The sequence below is a fragment of the Triturus cristatus genome, chromosome 4_1, assembly GCF_964204655.1.
Source record: "Triturus cristatus chromosome 4_1, aTriCri1.1, whole genome shotgun sequence".
Lineage (NCBI taxonomy): Eukaryota > Metazoa > Chordata > Amphibia > Caudata > Salamandridae > Triturus > Triturus cristatus.
In genome coordinates, this window is record NC_140585.1 from 914,596,797 (window position 1) to 914,618,849 (window position 22,053).

A 22,053-nucleotide genomic window follows, 5' to 3' on the forward strand; every position below is an offset into this window, starting at 1 on the left:
TGTCAGCCTCAACTACCTGGTCTGCTCCCAATCTTGGTCCCTATCTTCTCAGAAGCCTGGTTGGTTATTGTTTCCTCCATACCTACCATTAATTCAGGGGTGATGGTCTCATGCCATTCACCAATTCACTTATTTAGTTTTCTTTTCAGTTTTCTCTCCATCTGATCACTGTTCACCTAGACTTCTGATCCTCAAAATTCAACTTCTTGCAATTGCTCCATTCAATTTAAGGCATAAATCTCAAGAGGAGGCAATAGCTATACTTGTTTAAATTGTACAATTGATTAATGGTTGAATTGAGCCCATCCTCAGTCACCTGGTTGTATTTTCCTTAGGCTCCTTGTTCAGTTCCATCCTTGTTTGAACACACACCCTACTTCTCCAACTGCAGCAACTGGAATCCTCCTTTGTAGCTCTCAGAACATAGAATATCTTTGTAACATTAGATAGCAACTCGAACAACATTCTACTTTTTGGGGCTGAAGTTGTGATTGCCCTCTTCTGACCTTTGCCTTAGACTTTCATCTTTTACTCATCTTTGCAGTAATAAATAACAGAAAATCATTTAGCAGCTAAAGACAGGATCTTAAATAATGCGCCACATGGGCAAAACTCCTCGGGCTGATCTAATTATCAGAAATGATTGATCCACTTTTAATGCTGTGCGAAAGACCGGCAACACCCCAATGGGCAACTGTTCTACTGCATAATCATGTGCAGTGTTGGAATACATATGGTATCCACTAAAGGCAATGAAACATGCGTGCTTGCTGGCTTGAGCCTCATGGAAGTTTTCTTACCTCCATATCCTTCGTTTTAGTTGCCACATTCAATCTTTCAAGATTATTATCAAAAAAGTTAACAAAACAGAGTGTTGGGAGATTCCTGTTGTCCATCTAGGAAGAGACAGTGAGTTACTGTCACCCTCTGATTCTACCTGAGTGTCCCACTCTACACTACAGGGCTGCTTTTCTGCTTTCGTTAATGTGGGCCTTGCATTATGGATGTCACTACTCTTTTGGTGGAAGACAACGTCTACAGTACCAAGACAATAGAATGAATTGCGAGTCATGAGAGGTGGAACTGAGCAAGGCGAAGTTACATGAGCTTTTTTTTACGCTCTGTAGGTTTGTAGACAGAGATTGGTGTGTGAAGGATGCAGCTGCTATACAAAAGTTGGAGCCATGGCAAACTTCACTGCATAGAATGAAGGGCCCATTTGCCAATGTTACGTAGTGATGAGATCTCTTCTGGCAGAGCAACACATCCCAGCAAAAAGGTTGTAGTTCTTAATATCGTCCAGCGGAATGTCGTGGTACAAGAATATCAAGGACAAATTATCAATGTACAAAATATTGAAAGGCAAGTGCCAATAGGGAAGAATCGATTTTCTATTCCTAACTCCACATCTACGTACCTTGAAGATATATATATCGACAAGGTACATATATGTGGTGGTAGGTATAGAAAATCTAGACTTACTTACCTGTTAATAAACTATTTGTAATATTGGGTCTCATTGATGTTATGGTGTCGATATTCAAGGTGCACTCCACCAAAAGTATCAAGCACAATCAATTGTTTATTTAACCAAAAGGGCAGTCACTTTCGGAGCTCATGCTTCCTGATTAGCTACTATCCAAACATTTCCTTACAATGGAAATTGAATGTAATGTATGTGGAATGAGTGACAGCTGACTTGATTAGCTTGCATGGTCTTTGATAGTATAGAGTGTGACTGACCCATATTCATTGGTTCTCTCTTGTGTGTTCCCTTTACTTGCAGGCTGTGCTGATGGGCGTCAAGAAGGGGAGACCTGGAAGCCAGAGCCCTGCAACACCTGCACATGCCTGGTAAGTTTAGATCAGGGCTGAATTGAATTCTGGATGTTGCTAGCAGTGGTTCATCGTAGGGAGGAACAATGTATTCACTGTGGAACACTCGCATGCACAAAACAAGCACGGATTATGTTTTGTTTTAGCACAGTCTCTACTTTTGTAATCTAGTACTAAAATTAATAAGTTACTACGCTTCCTGATAATAATCATTTGGTGCTCAGGAATGAATGCTTATCTTAGTAGACCGTGAAAGAGAGTTGCTGATATTTAATAATTTGTTAAAACTTAAAGCAATAGTGTGTTGGAAATTCACTTTCAGGCCTGTTATTGAATGTCCATATTTAATCAGCATCTCCAGGAATGGGTCTTGTGATGATACAGTGGGCCCAGAATGTACTTCGGTGTCTGGCTTTTGCTTTTGGCTCATCCTCTGTGGGAAAAGAAGCTCCATTTATCTTCCCTTCCTTTTTTGCTGGGTATGCCTCTTCCCAGTCATCACTTTCCTTCAGTCTCACTTGCCTTGTGCTCTTTTTGAAAGCTCTGTTTACCTTGTGCTTCCACTTCAAAGCCACGTGCAGTAGCTCTTGTACTTGCCAGATGCTTACTATTGAGTGCTGTCAGACTCAAAAACAGCCTCCTAGCCCACTGACTCCCTACCCCAGGCACCTTCCCATCCTCTGCATTTATTGCACAACCTCCGCTCCTCAAGCGGCTCTCTGCATCTCATCTCTATACACTAATCTGTCAGTGTCCTAACCTCCTTTCAGCAGTACCAGCCCCCTCCCCGTGTTGCGTGCACTGCTGGGAGGTGATGCAGCCAGCTATTGCATCCATTAGTCACCAGCAGACCTTAAGGAAAAGCTGAGGCCTAGAAGGGACAACGTCTGTGCTTTGATGGTTCACTTCATGCAGGGTAGACACCACCAAGGTCAGAGCATCAATGATGCACCTTCCTGGTTTCTGCTTACTCAGACTCTCACTTAATTATATTCAGTGGAGCAGCCTAGAGTCCGTGCAGAAACACTGATTCTCGGCCACAGCTGCCTTTCCCCAATAAAGGTTCAAACAAGCCCCGAATCCACATAGTGATGGGATACGGATACTTGAACTATCAGAATAAACTGTCATCTTGTTGAGCTGTGGGCCAGGATGCACCCTAGATATTTAGAATGAAGTTATTTTTTACAGGACAGACTTGGCAGGCTTATAAAGAACAGTCTTGTTTGCCAGTTCCAGATGAGTTCTGGAGGTTGGGTGGGGAGGATTTTTAAATAACCAAATCAATTTATTAGGACTCAGTGTTTTCACAGCTTAAACCATGCTTTATGGCAATGGCACCGGGCCGGAGTTTTCCAACCCCTGCAAAACCTACTGTCTGTGCAGGGGTCACATTTCTGACATGTGGAAATTATTTCAATCAGTCATTACAAGGTGCAAAAACATTTACACTCTTCTTTTAATTTTGGCAGGTCAAATCTATTGGAATTTCACAGAATAAAGAGTAAATTACTTACCATGACATGGAGATTATGGTACGGTAAGCAACAAAAACCATGTTAGCCCCAAAGAACTCCGAATTGTGCCGATTAACACACCCTGTGGCGTAGCTTGACCTACTGCCACCCAGGGCGGCCCCTAAATTAGCTGCTCAGTGCAGGTAAGAGCAGGCAACTTGGGGGAATGAGAGATGACCTGTTCTCAGGGGGGAGGTAGGGGGATGGTGGTAGTTTACAGACCCGACTTGCTGACCTCCGCCACCCCCCAAAAAAGTGCCGCCCAGGACAGACCGCCTTCGCCCCCATCTGTGCCACTGATCACACCCAATAAATTCAGAGCCCAGGGGAGTACAATTTTATTGGGTTAGAGAAATAGCACCCACTCCTGTAGGGCACTCATTATGAGGGCGAGAGTCTTTAAGCATTGAATTAGCAAATTACTATCTAGGTCAAAGCAGGAAATGACTTAAGTGCCATTCCAGCATTTGGATTGTTAAATAGTAGCTGTATTCCCCAGAAATTAAATAAAAGTAAATCCTGACACAAGTTTGGCTTTCCTTAAGTTTCAAAAGAATATCATAGGTTTAGGTATGTGGGGCGTGGCCGACTGCAGCAAGATGGCGGGCGCAATCTAGACCAGCTCCTCGTCTCAACCCACGATCCAATGCCATCTATCTGCTATATGGCGTGATGCTGCCCATACAACCTGGTTCATGGGGAGTACAGTGCCTGGGAGCAACAAAGGTTGTTTTTGAGGACCTGAAGACTGTCATGATCCCTTGTTTTTTCCCCTTGACTGCAGAGGAGCTGCATGGCGATTTGTGTGCGGGTCCTGGCTGAAGAGGTCAGTGGATCCGGATGGAGCCTATTAATTCGGAGGGGGCTGTGGTGGGCTCTCCCTGCGTGGCCCTCTCTTCCCTGCACTGGGTGGCAATGGACGGAATGCAGGATTTTGTCCATGTAGAGACTGCAGAGGCATGAGGCGGCTGAGGACTAGGCCAATGGAGTAGCCGACCGTGGGAGCAGCGTCACCCGACATCGAAGTCGGAGCGGGAAAGGAGCTCCATATACCCTGCACCCAAGCAGCGAAGTCAGCGGGGATTCCTGACTGCAATCCTCCCTGTCGCCCCTGGCTGACTCAGAGTGGCAGTGAGGATGTGCTGTGCCACTGCCTGTGGGGGCTCTGCAACAAGTCTCTGTATACTGATACCAGGCCTATCTTCTGGACTGGAGGCCCCTGACTCGGGCAGTGGCGATGAGTGAGCATAACAAAACGCTAGGGGAATCGCAGCCCATTGAGTGTGGATCCTGTGTTTGGGCTGACTCTCCCCCCCCTTGCGCTGCTGGGGGTCCCCCTCGAGGGCTGGCTCACACTCAGGGAGGGTGCTGACTCTGATTACTCAACCTAGGCTGCCCAGCCACAGCGTGCCCCGGCACTGGGTGCAGATGGACAGAGTGGTACTGGGCACTGTGGCCTATGGCACCCTGGGAGATGTGCAATTTGAGTTCCTAGCCTCTGACCTGAGGGGGTGGGAAGGCACTGAACACCAGCCCAAGGGAAGAGGAGAGGCGGGTCCAGCTACCGTTCTCCCCCACAACACCCTTCTTTGTCAAAGTAACATCACAACGCTACACTACCCTTGGCCTTTCTGCCACTGTTTGCATTAGGCCCATGGTGCGCATCGTCACGTAACAGCTGTTGTTTGGGATTGCTTGTGCCCCTCTCATTAACTTCTGCCCCTTGTCCTGGCAAGAGGTGTGGTGGGTCCTTACTCTGATGGGCGCTAACTGATGTTATTCTGCTGGCCATCCGTGCACTGACCCAAGACCGGCGCTGGAGGAGAAACAGTCCTTGGGCGATGCCTGCTAACATCCTTGTCTGCACTCTGAAGGTGTGCTTCGTCTGGCACACCCCCTTATCCTGGGACTATGCACTTGAACTGCCATTGGGAAAGAGCAGGTAGCCCACAGTATTCCCTAAGTGGGAGTGGTTTCACTGGGCTTCCTTCCCCTTCATATTACCTGTAACACTACAATTTACTGAAGTGCTCCCCCACGAGAGTGGAACATGGGGAGGCGAAGAAGCCACCAGACCCATTCACTGGGGTGCCAGGGACCCCGATCTCTGGGGCTGAGTGGACATGGTTGAGATGAGTCTCCTCTGCCTGAGAAGTTTGATACAATTTTTTTTTAAATATCTTTAATGAGATTTTTCCCCATTTTTTCCCAGCAGAGGAATCAGGACAGATAAATAATATCAACAAAGAACAAACAAAAACCACAAAATTATACTACTTGAGGCAGAAAGCAGATGTCCGAAGACAAATAAATATACAATCAGGTTAGGAAAATAAACAGAAAAATTGAATAAGATTAGCAGCATATACCATGAAGCTCCGGTGAGCCAATTGTCGAAACCCTGTTTACCGATTCTTAACAACAACAAATAGCTTTCCACGCCGATTACCTTAAATTATACAGATTCCTTCCATTTTATTCAGAGTGCCCAGATATGTCTGCCCAGTAATTTCACCTTCTTTCCCTTTCTTTCATAGATTGTTCTCTCCATTGTATATATGGAAAGTAGGCGAGCCAGCCATTGCTGAAAGGTGGGGGGGAGGGGGTCTCGTTTTGACTTATACTACTTATTCCTAACAGGATTAATCACGGGGTTCATGTTATTTTTACCCCAAGTACATAATCTAGGTATTCCATAATTATATCCAGCAGTACCTGCAAACGAGGGCAGGAAGCAAACATATGCACCAGATCTGCTTCCAATCCCCCACACCGAGGGCATGTAGTACCTGTTGAGCCACCCCACTGTGCTATTCTGGCCGGCGTGTAATATAAAGAAAAAACAGTTTTAAAATGTTGTGCCTGAAACCCAGCCATAAATAGAACCGACTGACCCATCTCTAAGGATTTCAAGAGAATTCCAGGGGCAGCCCCCACACGCTCAGCCCATTTAACCTCGTGTTTAATTAAATCATCTTGTTTCAGATTAATCAGTTCTGCATAGATCAGCTTAATCGCCCCCTTGGTCCTGCCTTGCATGATGTCAATTATTATATTACTAGCGAACCCACAAGCCCCACCAATTTTTTTTACAGAAAAAGCTACGAAGCTGTAGATATTTGAAAAACTTGCCTCTTTCCAGCCCAAAATCCTTCTGTATATCTTTAAATTGGCGGAACCCTTGCTTTTCATTTACATCCCCAGCCTGGCGGACATCCTTAGTAGCCCATCTGGCCATGATCTCATCCAAAAATATCTCTGGAAGCATTGGGTTTTTAAATAAAACTGTATAATAATTAAGTCTCCCTAATCCAGTCTTCTTCTTTAGCGCCCCCCAGATCTTAAAGGCAGCTAACAGCGTCTTCAATTTTGTCCGCTTGTAATAGCTAGGCTCTGTGAATTTGAGGAAGCAATTCTCAGCATTTTCACACAATAATAATTTATAAACATCCGGGAGATCGCCTTCCCCTTCCCTTTCCCCAGGACACGACCCTACCAATATCCCCATATATTGCAAGGCTGCCGCCCAATAATAACTACGGAAATCAGGAACCGAAAAACCACCTTTTCCCCTTGGTAAATACATAAACCGAAGAGCCCGCCTAGTTTTCCTGTGTGCCCAGATAAAACGATTAATTAAGCCTTCTAAAATAATAAACCACGATTTTTGAAATTCTAAAGGGATTGCCTTAAACAAATACAATACTTTCGGTAAAAACATCATCTTAATGACGTTACATCGTCCCACAAGAGAAAGATGGAGGTTATTCAATCTATCAAGATCCACCCTCGCCTTCCTGATTACTGGTTCCATATTTGCAGCCACCAGTTTCCCTAGATCTGAAGTAACTCGTATACCCAAATAGACTGCTGAATCAATGATGCGGGGATCTTCAAAATTAATAAATCGATTCTTTATAACTTGAGTCTTGGATTTATTTAGTGCATACCCAGTAAAGATACCAAACTCATATGAAATTGACTCGACCGTTTCCAATGCCAATTGTGGATCTATGGTGATAATAGCCACATCGTCGGCATAGGCAAGGACTTTAGATTCGACCCCCTGACACACAACTGGGCGGATTCCGTTATTAGCCTCAAATAATCGTATCAGGGGGTCCATATAGATGGCAAACAACAGCGGAGAGGAGGGGCAGCCCTGCCGGGTCCCCCTCTGTATATTAAAAGGAGATGTATAGTTGCCATTAATCTTCAAGCGAACTGTAGGGGCCGCATATAGCACTTGAACAGATTTAATAAATCCCTCCCCTAGCCCAAACCACATCATGGCTTCCCAGAGAAAATCCCAGGAGACCCTATCAAATGCCTTTTCAGTATCTAATAACAATACGGCCATAGGGTCTCCTGAGATCTCCATCGCATCAAAAAGGGTGATAACCCGCCGTATATGTTGTGTTGTTCCGCGGCCCATGATAAACCCATGTTGGCACAGGTGAATAGTTTTTTTAAGATACCATTTAATCTCGTAGCCAAGATTTTAGATTTTTTTTTAACATCACTGTTCATTAGGGTAATTGGGCGGTAAGAGCCGGGTTCTTTAGCTGGTTTATCTTTTTTCAAAAAAACAACGACATCTGCCCACGCCCATGAATCAGGGGCGGGATCACCCCTTTGTGCTGACAACATAACCTCTATAAGATCCTGTCTTATTGAGTCTTTAAAAAGTTTATAGAATTCCAACGGGATCTGGTCGGGGCCAACGGCTTAACCAGAAGGCAGATCTTGTAAAGCACCCATTATTTCTTTTTCGGAAAACACCCTCTCGAGTTCCTCCTTGTCTATAGCAGTGACGGCCCGTGTAGGGCGTTTTACCGGGGCGGTGACGTGGCGCAGAGGAGGGGCAGGGTGGGGGGTTGCAAAATGCGGCAAACGGCCGATTTCAGGTAAGTTACGAAAAAAATTAATAAAACGAATTTCGTTGCACGCGCTGCATCGCCAAATGCAACCCCGACCCCTGTGCTCCCCCAGAATTCTTTAGCCCATCCCTTCATATAAACAATATAGTCAGGATCATATAATAACCTTCTTTCAAAGGTCCAACCAACATTCTTTTTTTCCATCGACATAAAATTAACCGTCAAAACTAATGGGTTGTGATCTGAAATAATACGCGGGTGCTTCTCGATACCTAAATTAGTAATAAATTGATTGGACACAAAAAAATAATCCAGGCGGGAGACAACTTTATGTGGAGCAGAAAAGAAGGTACTACCTGAATCTGTAGATTTCAAATAAGCCCATGCGTCAGTCAGACCATTATTACAAACTAAATTAGATAAGGCAATACTAACTTTTCTTTTTTTTCCTAAATAATTATTTCCTTGGGTACCCCATTTTACCCCCAGACCATTAATATATTAAAATCCCCCCATAGGATTACTGGAGCAGGCCACAACGCCAAGCTAGAATCTAATTTCTCTAACAATTCCGGGTCATCACATGTTGAGCCGTACACTGAACAGAGTGTGAATTTATAATTATTATAGCAAGCATTCAATCATTACCCACCGACCCCATTGATCAACTGACTTTCGAAGAAACCTCACATCATTTCTCCGAGTAAGAATTGCCACCCCCCGAGTTCAGGCGCCCTGTATGGTATATGCCAGCAATCTAAAACCAAGCTGTTCCATTATATAAGCTCTGTTGCCCTCTAAATGCGTTTCTTGAATACATAAGTCTACACGTAAGGATTTCATCCAAATTGCTGTCTTATTCCTCTTATTCTGGTCGTTAAGCCCACATATATTCACTGTCAAAACCTGTAGATTCATGTCTTAAATTTTTTTTTTTGATTCCCCCCCCTCCTTTAGTTTCTTACAATAGACCCATTTTGCTGCTAATTCATCAAACCCTACCTTGCCATTCATGCTCATTATTCGATCCTCCTGAAGTAACCTAATCAGGTCATCTTGATTACAGTTCTGCTGCCCCTTTACTTGCCTCACAAATTGAAACACCTTAACCTGTGCTGATCCCCACCCACCCGAACGACCTGAGCCCCAAGCCTCCCAGCCCCCACCCCCCTTACCTCCCTTACAGGCAATTAGGTCAACCAAGACCTAAATATGGCCGAGACAACTCCTGCAAAGACAACACCAGTGACCTCCCCCCCCCCAAATAACCCCAAGAACAACCACTTCGAATACTTCAGCAGAGGATACCCCTTCTCAAAACTAACAGACAGTAATGTACATCACCTCCAGCCCAAGCCCCATCATTTTAACAAGAAAAATCCTCATATTTTATCAACATTTTAAAAGACACATCAGTCCTTCCCTGGATCACCCTCATCCCTTTCGGCTACGTTGGCCAGTGCCCTCGCCCCTCGTGATTCTGTTAGATCGGTGAGAAACTCTTGGGCTTTTATCTCCGAGAAAAAGATTCTAACCCGGCCCTTATGGATAACCTTGAGCTGTGCAGGAAACAGCAGAAAGGCATCACAGCCTGCCCCTTGGAATGGGGTAATCAGCTGACGTAGCCTCCATCTCCGCTCGACCGTAGTATGGCAAAAATCCGGCCGAGCGAAGAAGGTATGCCCCTCTACTGTTCTCTTGGAATCAGGTCTAGCTTGGTCGAGAATTGCCTGTCTCAGCGAAAAATTACCATGAAAATAAGAATCGCTCTGGGACGATCTCCGTGACTATTGGGCTGGGTTTTCCTAAACATTGGAAAGCGGTGTGCCCTCTGCACTTCCATCTCCTAGTTCCACTGGGCCAGGTCTGGAAAAGCCGCCTTCAGTAGCTTCACCACAAACGCCAAAATGTTCTCCCCCTCCACTTTTTCCTTAAGGCCAAGTAGCCAGACATTATTTCGGCGCTGCCGATTTTCAAAATCCTCAAGTTTCCAGTCCACATCCTGTGAATATTTTTCCTGAGCAGCTTTAAATATATGCAGTTTCTCAACTTCTTCCTCCACGGCAACAGTTTGTGCTTCTACATGGGTTATCCACTCAGACATGTCAGAGCATAGCTTATTCGTCTTACGAATTGCCCCTTGAAGCTTATTGATACAATTTTAACAACCATAGCAGATACCAGGCAAGATCTGCACATCAGAGTCAACACCGTGGCTATTGAGGTGAGCTTACTCCGGTAGGACCACAAAAAGCTGTCAGGAAGGGTCACCCAGATGGGGTGCATACTTGACGAACTGCGACCTGTCACAGACCTTGAAGGCCATGTCCGATCTTTGGAGACCAAGGTTCGGGAATTGGAAAACAGGGCAGAGGACTCAGAGTGACAATACCGCTGCAATGATATCCGGATTGTTGGATTCCCTGGCGGAGTGGAGGGCCACGGCCTGGTGTCCTTTGAACAATAGCCTGTGCATGTAATAGCTCCAGTGACACTATCTGCTTATTATCAGATGGAGCAAGCACACAGGGTTCTGGTGCATAAGCTGCAGCTTGCTTAGTGATTCACTTGAAAAGAGCATTCAACACTGCAGACTGGACCTACATGTTTGTAAAGCTCTCGCGATTCGACATCCCAGGGCACCTGCTAGGCCTCATCCGCCTATTTTATTCAGCCCTACGGCCATCATAAAAATACGTGCGCTAATCTCGGCCCGATACCAATAAGCTGGGGCACCTGCCAGGGAAGCCCATTATTACTGCTCCTCTTTGTGTTATCAATGGAATCGCTCACCCACCAACTACGGTGTGATGGAGAGGGGTGAGGCATTCTCTTAGGGAACGAATTGCATGCTGTCTCCCTCTACGCAGAAGATGTCCTCATTTATATTTGAGACATCAGACGGGCTCGGAAGTATAGAGACAGCCCTTGATGAATTCCGAGCACCTTTGGGACTTGGTGTGAATTGGGTGAAAACCTGCCTGTTACTCCTGAGCCTACAATGCCCAGCGAACCACCTAAAGGAAGAACCCCACCTTGTGCGATGGAAGCCACATACATTCTGTTATCTTGGTATTCATGTTTACCATGATACTCAGGACTTAATAGACGGGAACCTTAAGCAGGTCATCACATCCCTCTGACCACAACTAACATTCTGGAGCACACTTCCACCTGTGGTGCAGGGCCGGGTTTCACTGTCCAAGATGGATATGCTCCCATGTCTCCTTTATTACTTTCATAACCTCTCCATAGTATGTTAGGTACCGTTATTTGGAATAAGGGAAGGCAGCGAGTGGCCCTTCAGAAACTCCAGTTGCCGATACACGCCACAAGACTTATTGCACCATATTAGACAAGAATGGGAGCTTGACATGAGTTGCACACTCTCACAGAAGGAGTGGGACTAGGTTCTTCAGTACCCGCATAAACCTTCTTGCAATCTGAAATTTCAATATATACAGCAGAACATTTTGCACAGAGCATACCTCATACCTGCACACTCTGTGAACTGGTAATATGATGTAGATTATACCATCTACTGTAATTGATGTAAAATTGTCTGCATTGTTTAAAATAAAAAATCAATAAAAATGGTTAAAGAATAATCATAGGTTTAGGGACATTAGTAGCCATTGGCCACTGGTCAGTTTAGGCAGGATTGCTGCTTCAACCAACATTATCCATGGGACCGAAAGGCTGGTACAATATTTAAAATGGTTCAGAAATTGTCCAGAAATCTGGGCATGCTTCTCCAATTAGCAGAAAAATACTCATACCAGGGGTATGAAGACTGACTGTCTTCTAATTCCTCTAGGGTTGACCCAAGGTGAACTCAGGTGACCTACAAACACTTTGTATGTCTTTGTATGTCGGGGATAATGGAGGCTCACTCTTCTTGATGATAAATGCGACAGAGCACTTTTTCAACCCAGAGGATGTTTTGGTTGACTTCTATGCAGTGGCATTGGGATGAAGTCATGGACTCATGACAGTTTCAGTCAGTTTCAGTCCCATTGAGATGCCCTCATGGAGGTCCTTCTTGGATAGTCCTCCAGGGAGATGCAAACGTCCCTCATTGCTCAGGTGAAAATACTAAGGAAACTACACAGCCTATCCCAGATGTAGACCCAGTCTAGAAGGTGAATGGAAACAACTCAAATGCTCCATTCCTGGTCCTTTTGTCTTCTGTGCAGGCCTCCTCAGTGGGAAGACAAAGGCACTGAATAAAGTAGAGGCTGAGGAGTGATGAAGATAGGATGAGTGTGCCACATTCAAAACATTGGGGCTCATCCATTCCTCGAGCAGCATTTGGTTGTTGTTGCTGGACAGGTTTGACATGCTTATGAACCCTGAGCCCACAGTTAGAGTGGTTCTGACTAGTGAAATGTGAGGTGTTGTTGCCTTAGTTTAGAGCCTCACATCTCTCCTGTTGTAAAGGAAGATGTGCAAAACACAAGAAAGAGAAGGGTTGGGTGAGATTCACACAGGCAGGCAAAATGTACCCTGTACAAAAGTAATGGGCTGAATACTTTCCATATTTCCCAGTTACTACATGCATCGGGGAGAGGTTTTGAAAATAGAGGCTGGGTGTGTGAGATGGATATCACCAGATTGTAACAAAATTACCGCCATTTTGTGCGGTACACACAGCTGGGGTTTATGTAAAGCCCACCATTTACTAATCCATCTATAGTGAAAATGCAGACACACATATATACCATGTCGCACCAATATATATGAGGACCGCTCATTGACGGCAACTGCAATGGAGTGTGTATTTACTCTTCTCTATACACTTGCTCAAAAGTACCTGAACACACTACAGGGACCAGTCCCTGAAGCGTGCTGGTCCTCACAGAGATGGTGTTTGTTTGGCTTATGACAGTGTTTACCAACAATGTGAGGACTGGTATCACAGTGTGGGTTAAAGACAGACAAGTGCACACACTTTCTCTCTCTCACACTTTTTCACTCTCACTCTCACACTCAGTGTCATTATGAATGGTCCTTTACTATTGAGAGCCATTAGAAAGACTCTGGCTGAGAATGGACTTGACCCTGTCACTCACCAACACACGAGCCCCACACTAATGTCAACCAAAAACATGTAGCACCTCCTGCGGGTCTCCCTCACTGTTGGGTACACTAGAAGTAGGGCAGGGCACCGCAACGTTCCATAGACAAGTAGGGTACTTTCATCCTGAAAAACAGTACTGCCTGTGTTTGGAAAAGTCAGAGTCACAGCTCACTACATGTGATCCATACAACATGGACCTTCAGAAGAGGGCAATTTTTCTCAAAAGTTATAATAATATAAAAACTAAAAAGGTGAAAAATGTGGGAAATGTTTAGTGAAAAATAAAAGGTTTAGCTTAAGAGACAGGATGAGGTTTGGCATAGTCTTACGTTCTGTTTATGAATAGGGAAAGGTATAGTCCTCAGACTGTGGTTAGCTCAATGGTTAGAGAGTAGGCAAGGGTTAGGGTTTGGGTTTGAGGGCTAGGTTAGGTTTGGTTAGGTTCAGGAAGTGTGAAGTAGAGGGTATCAGAAAGGGTTGAGATTCGGGTTAGCAATGGAGGTAGGCATAGATGTACGGGTTGGCACAGGGCATATGAATGCCTTTAAACTATGGATTTACTTGAAAGCATGCTCTTTCTCATTTAAAGTTTCTCACTTTAGGTTTCTCACTAAAAGATGTATCCATTTTGTTTTTTCGACTTTACAACCTAAATTCCACCCTCCAGAATCAATTTACAATGGTGTCTACTCTGATCAATGATACTGGAGTAAATGACGTCTGCTTTGATGCAGGGAACATTTGAGTGCTGTGTTGGAGGTATGCAATATAATTCAGTGCAGTTTGAGATTGGTGTCATTGTGTCTTTGGATACCGGCATCCTCTAGGCAGTCTTAAACCTGTGTGGCTGTTTCCATATCTCACATAATGCATTCAGGAGGTCTAGTGCCGCATTCCTTCTGCTTTTGGTCATACAGCTCTTGATGCCACTCCTTGGGAAATAATGTGCAATCTTGACTATTTATTTACTCAGCTACCTCAGAGGGATGTGTGGTACTGTCTATAGAATCTGTTTTGTATGTATTTTCACATTCACTGAATTCTTGATTTCTTTTTTGTGTAGGATGGTCAGGTGCAGTGTGTGACCAAAACATGTGCACCCAGCAGCTGTGAACATCCCATCATCCCACGGGGTAAATGCTGCCCAGAGTGTGCTGGCTGTGTCTACAATGGACATCGGCTGAGGAATGGGCAAAGTTATCAAGAAGATCAGTGCACCAAGTGCACCTGCAGGGTGAGATGGGCTAGCTCATGTAGTGTGTTTAAGGAACAATTGAATATCATGTGGTTTCTGAGTCTGCGGATCGAAGCTGAGATTGGATTAAGGTCTTTAGAGGAGCAGACATACTCTAGTTGACGAAATTAGGAATGCATACTGATCTTGACGGGGGCAAAACGTTGCCTCGTACTGCTAGGAGATTGGGCAGAGAGAGCAGCATAAGTGATGCAGCCTTTCATTTCAGGTTGACTTGCCCAGGGATTTGATGAGAAGGAGGAGATTTCCAGGCTTTCAAATGTCAGTGACAAGAATTGGAAGACGACAAGAAGCTACAGGCCTTGACCCTCCAAGATGAGAGGCTACAGATGGATCAGAAAAACACATTTTCTGCATAGTTGGAGTCCAATATTTAAAGGGCAGGTTTTCATCTCCCAACCTAAGGTGTTGAGATTGGAAGAGATGGTGAACAGACCTTCTAGTGACAGATAGTTGGATTTGATGATGGAAAGAGGGACTGGCCCTTCCAAGCTAGACCCAGTGAGAGGAAATGGCACTGGATGAGGAGAGTTGTCATCTTCTGCGATGTGCACTAGACTCAGTGAGAATAGTCAGATAGCCATGACAACACTTAAACGTGTACCTCCATTGGGACTGGGGCAGGAAGGTGACAGGGCTACACCTCTCATGTAGTTTGCAGGAATACCTTGTAGGTATTGTGTGCATGCATTAAGATCTTCGACTGAACCACTCTCACCCTTGTCTTAATTGCTTTTGTGACCTCCCATAGCATTTGATCTCTCCATCATATATGCAGTCTGATCCCATATGTCAACTGGGTTATATTTCTTATTTGATCTCCTTCTCCCAATTTCACATGCTCTCTCTCATTACTCACTTTCTGTTTTCCTGTGTGAGTGTTTTACTACAACCTCTTCTATTTTGTTTTTCATCATTGCCATCACAATGCATGCATTCTTCACCTCTCTTTTTTCTCAATTCCCCATTTTTCATCTCTTTACTTCTCTCTCGCACTTCCTCACTTGTTCAGTGGGTGAGTGTATCTTGTGGTTTAAAGACTCATAACCCAACAGCTCCTGTCTTTCTTTTAGAGTGGAACTGTTCTTTGCGAAAGAGCTGGCTGCCCGGAACTCAGCTGCTTGGATCAATACACCACACCTGGAGAGTGCTGTCCCATTTGCCGGCCGGGTAATATTGTGAAAACCCATACCAACCCCCATTTAACCATTGAAAGCACTAGGATGGGTCACTATTTTGATGGCGAAAACTGTGAAGGTTCCTGGCTAACATGAGTACAGTTCATAAACCATTAGAAAACACTCACATTTTCCACATTTATGTCTTAACATGTTTAAATAAAAGATATAAACTGAATTCTCCTGCTTTCTTGATTTATAGCAGTTTTTATAGGGCAAATATACATTTAAACCATGCATATACGTTATCCATACATTATATTGGTAAAACACATGGCATTGCTAACTGAAAGGACATAGTAACCCAATTGCACCCCAATGAAGCCAGGAGAAAGATTTTGGGTGATGAATGTGTCACATACCTAACGTAAAAGCATTTATTAATGCACTCTAAGACAAAATGTGGTATTTCTATGTAGCTCCTCAACCATTCCCACCATTGTTTAGTACCAGGGCCACTGGAATTATGCGACTCCGCGGACACGTTTTTCTGAATAATTATGGTTTTGCCGCATTTGCCATATAATCCATCATTTGCTGCATAATCTGCAGATTTTAACAAAAAAAATGTTTCTAGCTCAAATGGATTAAAAGTTGCTAAAACGGTGCGACATGTCACGCACTAAAAGGCCTTTTGCAAAGGTTAAAAGGTCATCTTTCAGTTGCCTATTTCTGTAGTTAGTTGTTAAACCCAGGTAGTGTCACAATGTGTAAAATAAATAAAAAATGAAGTAATACTATTAAAAAAAGTGCTGCATTATGCTGCATAATTTGCCTTTACTTGTAGCATAATTTATTCAGCCCTGCCGCATAATTTGGTGCTCTCCTACTGCATAATTCCAGTGGACCTATTTAGTATTCACTGAATGAAGACACATCACAGAGTTGGTATTTGGTGTTTTTTGACGTCTCTGTATCTCCATCTCTCCTTTCCTCGCCTAGGCTGTGAGTATGAAGGTGAGCACTATCAAGATGGAGACTATTTTCTGGCCAGAACCAACCCGTGCACTAACTGTTCCTGCCTGGTGAGTATCTGGAACATACTGTGATAGGCAACAAAACAGTTTGCCTCAGATAAAGATAAAAAGATTAGGTTTATAAAGCGCTCAATTGCCGCAGCGTCTTGGCGCTAGGATGTGTGAGGGGGTCTGCTCCGTTAGATCCTGCAACTTAGTTGGAAGGGAACAACCAGGATTTAAGCAATTTCCTAAAATGCTGCCTCTTGGGCTGCAGCCTAAAAGCAATTGGCATCTTGTTCCACAGTTTAGATGCACAATGGGATAGACTCCTGCCTCCCCATCTTGCTCTGTGGATTTTGGAGATTTGTACGAGACCCGAGTTTGTGGATCTAAGATTTCTCGTATCAACAGCACTTCCTCCGTATAGTGCCTTGTGAACCAGACAGAGGGCCTTGAATTCCACTTGTTGCTGGATAGGGAGCCAATGTAGTGACCTTATACTAGCAGAGGTGGAATGGCCTTTAGGAATGTTTAATAGCAGTCGTGCAGCTTCATTTTGTAAAGGCTGTAAATTAGTCATCTGCACCTTGTCAATACCCAGGAAGAGTGCATTGCAGTAGTCTATTTTAGAGAGGATTAGAGCTGCTACCACAGTTTTCCTGAGTTCCTGAGGAATAAAGGGGAAAATCTTGCGTAAGATCATCGATAAAAAGAAACAGGAGGACGTTAGGTGGTTAATCTGGCCTGTTAAATTTAGCTGATTGTCGAAGATCACTCCTAGATTCCTGGCCTTAGCTGTCGGACAGAGACACTCACCCGCCTCTATTGGCCACCATGTTTGATTCCACAGGGTTAGGCCCTTGCCAAACTCCATAACCTCCATTTTATTGGTGCTAATATTAAGAACGTTTTGACTCATCCAGCTCATGATTTCGGTCGGACAGGTATGGAAGCTGATGGCAGTGGTCTCCGGATGTTTAGATACGGATATGACAAGCTGAGAGTCATCCGCATACAAGACCAACGTGAAACCGTGCTCTCTGATGAGTCTGGCCAGTGGAGTGACATAGATATTAAATAGAGTCGGTGATAAGGCTGATCCCTGCGGCACCCCTCACGGGAGATGGAAATTGTCAGATTGCAGATTGTCCTAGTATATGCTCTGCTCACTAAAAGCTAGAAAGGAGGAGAGGAGGGCCAGGGCCGATCCCCCAATCCCCATAGCCTTCGACCGGCGCACTAACACCGTATGATTCACAGTATCAAATGCTGCTGATAGGTCTAGAAGGATAAGGACAGCTCTGCCCACCCCCCCATCCACTTGTCTGTGAATCTCCTCTGTGGCCATTATCAGAGCCGACTCTGTAGAATGACATGATCGAAAGCCATGCCGACTGGAGTCTAGCAAGTTATTGGAGTGAAGATGCTGAGTTAACTCCCTGTTCACTGATTTTTCGAGTATTGTGGTTGTTATTGGCAAGCATGACATTTGTCGATAATTTTCAACCTCAGTCGGGTCCAGGGCGGGCTTTTTAGGATAGGCCTGATATAAGCTTTTTTCAGGCACAGGGAAAAATCCCTGACTCAACTACTTTGTTTAGGAGAGGAGTCAAATGGGAGCTAATCTTTTCTGAGACCAGGTGTAGAATGGTGGGGGGACAGGGATCATTGGGTGATCCAGATTTAGTTGTTAAAATGAGGTTATTCACTTTCTCTTGTGTAAGGGTCAGAAAACTCGTTAGTTGGCTCTGACTAGCTTTCTCCCTATAGTGCAGCCTATTACGTTTGGCAGCAACGTGAGCTGTATTGAGTAGGTCACCGTAGATTAGTTGCCCCTTCGTTTGAAAGAAATTAGCCATCTTATTACAGAAGGCTTGGTCAGGCCTAAACTGGTTGGCCTGCTGCGGCTTAAATAGGGCTTGGACTGATTTAAAAAGCTCCTTAGAGGAGTTTTTGTCCGCCCCAATTTTTGTTGTAAAGTAGCCCATTTTTACTTTTATGATGGCATCCTTGTATTGTTCTAAGGCTAAGTTATATGCCAATTTATGCTCCTTACTGTAGTCGGATCTCCATATTCGTTCGACTCTCCTGCATTTGGACTTTATGCTCTTAAGGTCTGGTCCATACCATGGCGATGTCGCCTGGAATCTTCTTGTTCTAATAGTTTTTCCTGGGGCTAACTGGTTGACCGCTCATTTAATCCAAATCTCAATCTGGTAAACTGCCTCATTGTTATCAGTGACCAATGAGGGAGGGCATATGTCAAGGGACTGTTCAAGTTTGTTTCTCTGTATTTTATGCCAAGATCAAAGTTTTACAAAGGGTGGTCTGTTTAACATGGAATGGTTGGGCTGCATTATTTTAATTTTAAAATGTACAGCCTTGTGGTCGGTCCAGCGTAATGAGGAAATTTTGACTAGAGTGATGTCGGGGTTGTTATATGCCATCAAGTGTGTGACCGGCCCAGTGAGTGGATTCTGACACGATTTGAGTTAGGCCGTGAGCTGCCAGGTTATCGAGTAGCCTTATAGTGTCAGAAGTAGATGCCTTCTAGAAATTAGCGCTGTGATATTTGCACTGGCTTCAAATGCCACAAACCTAACACCAAGGCACAAACCTAGAGTTTACATTATGTTTGGCACCCTAATGGCCTACCCTCTGCTAAATTTAGAGATCACTGCTGATTCAGTGGGTAGCTCTGTACCTTGACGGTTTGTTTTAGAAAAATAAAAACTAATGGTCCCCACACCCAGGAAGTTTTCTCCCTGGATGTGGAGATCATATTTGTTTTTATTCTGTCTCTCTCCTCCAGGTTTTACCTCAGGGTGACAGACAGAAAGTAAAGGACATCACTCCATCCACCCTAAATAGGGCAGACAATGTTATGCCCATCCTCCGATGACCCCTATTCTATCGGGCTGTCAGAGGTGTTCCATCGTTGGTCATCATTACCCAATTAGGGCATGTGGACCATCATTTTGGCAGACAGGGTACTACGCCCCATTTGTGATGGAGTACCCTGTCCACCAAACTATAAATTACCCCCTAAGTCTACTTGGGCAACGGAGTTCGGGAATGGTCATGGTTCATAACTAAACTTAATGTTGAAGGTTGAGTATAATAACCCCATTGTTCAAAATAAGCCAAATGAACAGGGAAAGCAAATATTCCATCAATGAGTATTCACCAGGATTAAATAGTCATTATCATCAGAGAACTTAGAGAAGTAGTGATCTGGACAGGACATAGCGTACCTTATGCCTAACACTCAGCTTAATTGTAAGAACCAGCAGTAAGCTATTTATTTGCAGCAATTTCAGCATGGACAGGGTGATCATGGCTTCAGGCACTATATTTCCTTATTGTTTTCATCATTAGCTTCTCAACTTTGGGAGGTAAAGCTCTACTTGCCTGTTGGATTTTGTAGACGTGGTAGATGTTTAGCTGTTTGCCTGTTTTAGTCAAGAACTGGAGGAGGACCTATATCCTCTAAGTCTGATATGTGCAATTTTTTAAAGAGGTTTGCGGAATCACCTTGTCCCAGAATGACAAGCCTCCATGTTTGCTTTTTTCAAATAGCAGATTGCATACTTCAGCACTGATATCTGGCTAGTGTTACATCCAAAGGACCATACTTCAGTGCTGCCATAAGTAGACATGGTTTGTGTTTTCCTGGACATGGTAATAATATCTCTAATGTCAACACACCTCTCTCTGAACAATTCACTGTATGAATATTTATTGATTGACATCACAGTTCCTATGAAGTAGTCAGTTTCCCCTCCTCGACCTTAATGCTCACTGAAGGCAGCACCTTGTATGGTGTGTTTTGCATTGCGTATAGTCGTCGGGGGAGAGCCATCATTTTGAACAACGCCACTCGGCCCATCATGGTTAGAGGCAAGTTTCGCCAATGTTTGGCGTCTGTTATGAGTCTGTCTAGTTGCAGGCCCTTATTCTTCCAGTAGAACTACTGGGAATCTTTTGTTATATAAATCCGTAGGTATTTAAAGTGTTGTTCCACAATTGGCACTACACACCTGGTTGTTAACGCAGGTACTCCCCCCGCCAAGGCGAAGAGCAGTGATTTGTCCCAGTTGATTCAGTACCCTGAGTACTCTCAGTATATGTGAAATATTTGTAGTATTCTGTCAACTGATTGTCTTGGTTTCCTGACATACAGGAGGATATCATCCGCATATAGTGATATCCGTTCTTCCCACTCCTCCCTGACTGGTATCCCCAGATCAATGTGTCTTGGTGTATCCATGCCACCAACGGCTCCAGGGCCAAAGCGAATAGAATTGGGGACAGTGGCCAACCTTGTCTTGTCCCCCTCTGCTAGGCGAACTCTCTAGACACTGTGGCATTGACTCTCACTCTGGCCAATGGATGTTGGTAGAGAAGTTTAACCCACCCTATAAATTTGGGTCCCATGCCAAACTGACCTAAGATCGTGAAGAGATAGTTCCATTCCACACTATCAAAGGCCATCCTGGCGTCTAGGGACAGGAGGGCGGACTGGTCCCCAGGGTTTACTTCAGTTAGATGGAGGACTCCGAATAGCCTATGGAGGTTCAGTCTAGTTCCTCTGTGTGGCATGATCCCGATTTATCCTGGTGTATAAGGTGGGTAATCACTCCGGCCAGACCATGGCAGGGGTTTTGCCAGGACTTTTACCTCTATATGACCCACACTCAGTTGATGGCTTACCTACTTTTGGTATTACCGCTATTACCATAGTTCGCTGATCCAACAGAGGTATTCCCTCTTGTTTTGCCTGTTCCAGCATACCTAGCAAGTGCTCTGCTGTTTCGTTCAGCATGGATTTGTACATTTCCACCGGGAAACTGTTCGGCCCCGCTGCTTTGCCGACTGTATGGCACGGGATGCTGCCTTTATTTCGTCAATAGTTAGCTCACCCTCTAGTATCTCCCTATCTTCAGCTGTTAGTCATGGTAGAGTAATGTCTCATAGGAAGTTACTGCAGTCTTTCTCTGTATTCACTGACGAAGAGGTGTAAATTTCCTCATAATACATAGCAAACGTCTCCACCACTTCTGTCACTGTTTCTTTTCTGCCTCCCTCTTCGTCTATCAGTCCGGGAACCCATCCGCCATTAATCCTCTTCTTATCTAACCCGGCCAGTAATTTATTCGCCAACTAGGGTTCTTTTACCTTTCTCATGTTGGGGCACGTATAAAGGGTTTGTGTGTGTCTGTTTTACTGTGTGCTAAATGTACTGGGCATTACTGGTCTCCATATTTATTTTTAATTTGCCCTTGTGATAAGGTTTCAAACTAGACATTGACCAACTTTATCCTTTTTTTGTAAATACTATGCACAAT

The 22,053-nt window shown here is 44.4% G+C and overlaps 1 protein-coding gene across 1 annotated transcript in view; it reads left to right on the forward strand.

The window, feature by feature from the left end:
• The window catches only part of KCP (kielin cysteine rich BMP regulator), a 496,613-nt gene that overhangs the window by 191,090 nt on the left and 283,470 nt on the right, over window positions 1-22,053 (forward strand). Inside the window, exons 12-15 of the mRNA XM_085653703.1 lie at window positions 1,787-1,854; window positions 14,377-14,547; window positions 15,642-15,738; window positions 16,689-16,771. Coding sequence (XP_085509829.1) covers window positions 1,787-1,854; window positions 14,377-14,547; window positions 15,642-15,738; window positions 16,689-16,771 — 419 coding nt within the window. The remainder of the gene's footprint in view (window positions 1-1,786; window positions 1,855-14,376; window positions 14,548-15,641; window positions 15,739-16,688; window positions 16,772-22,053) is intronic.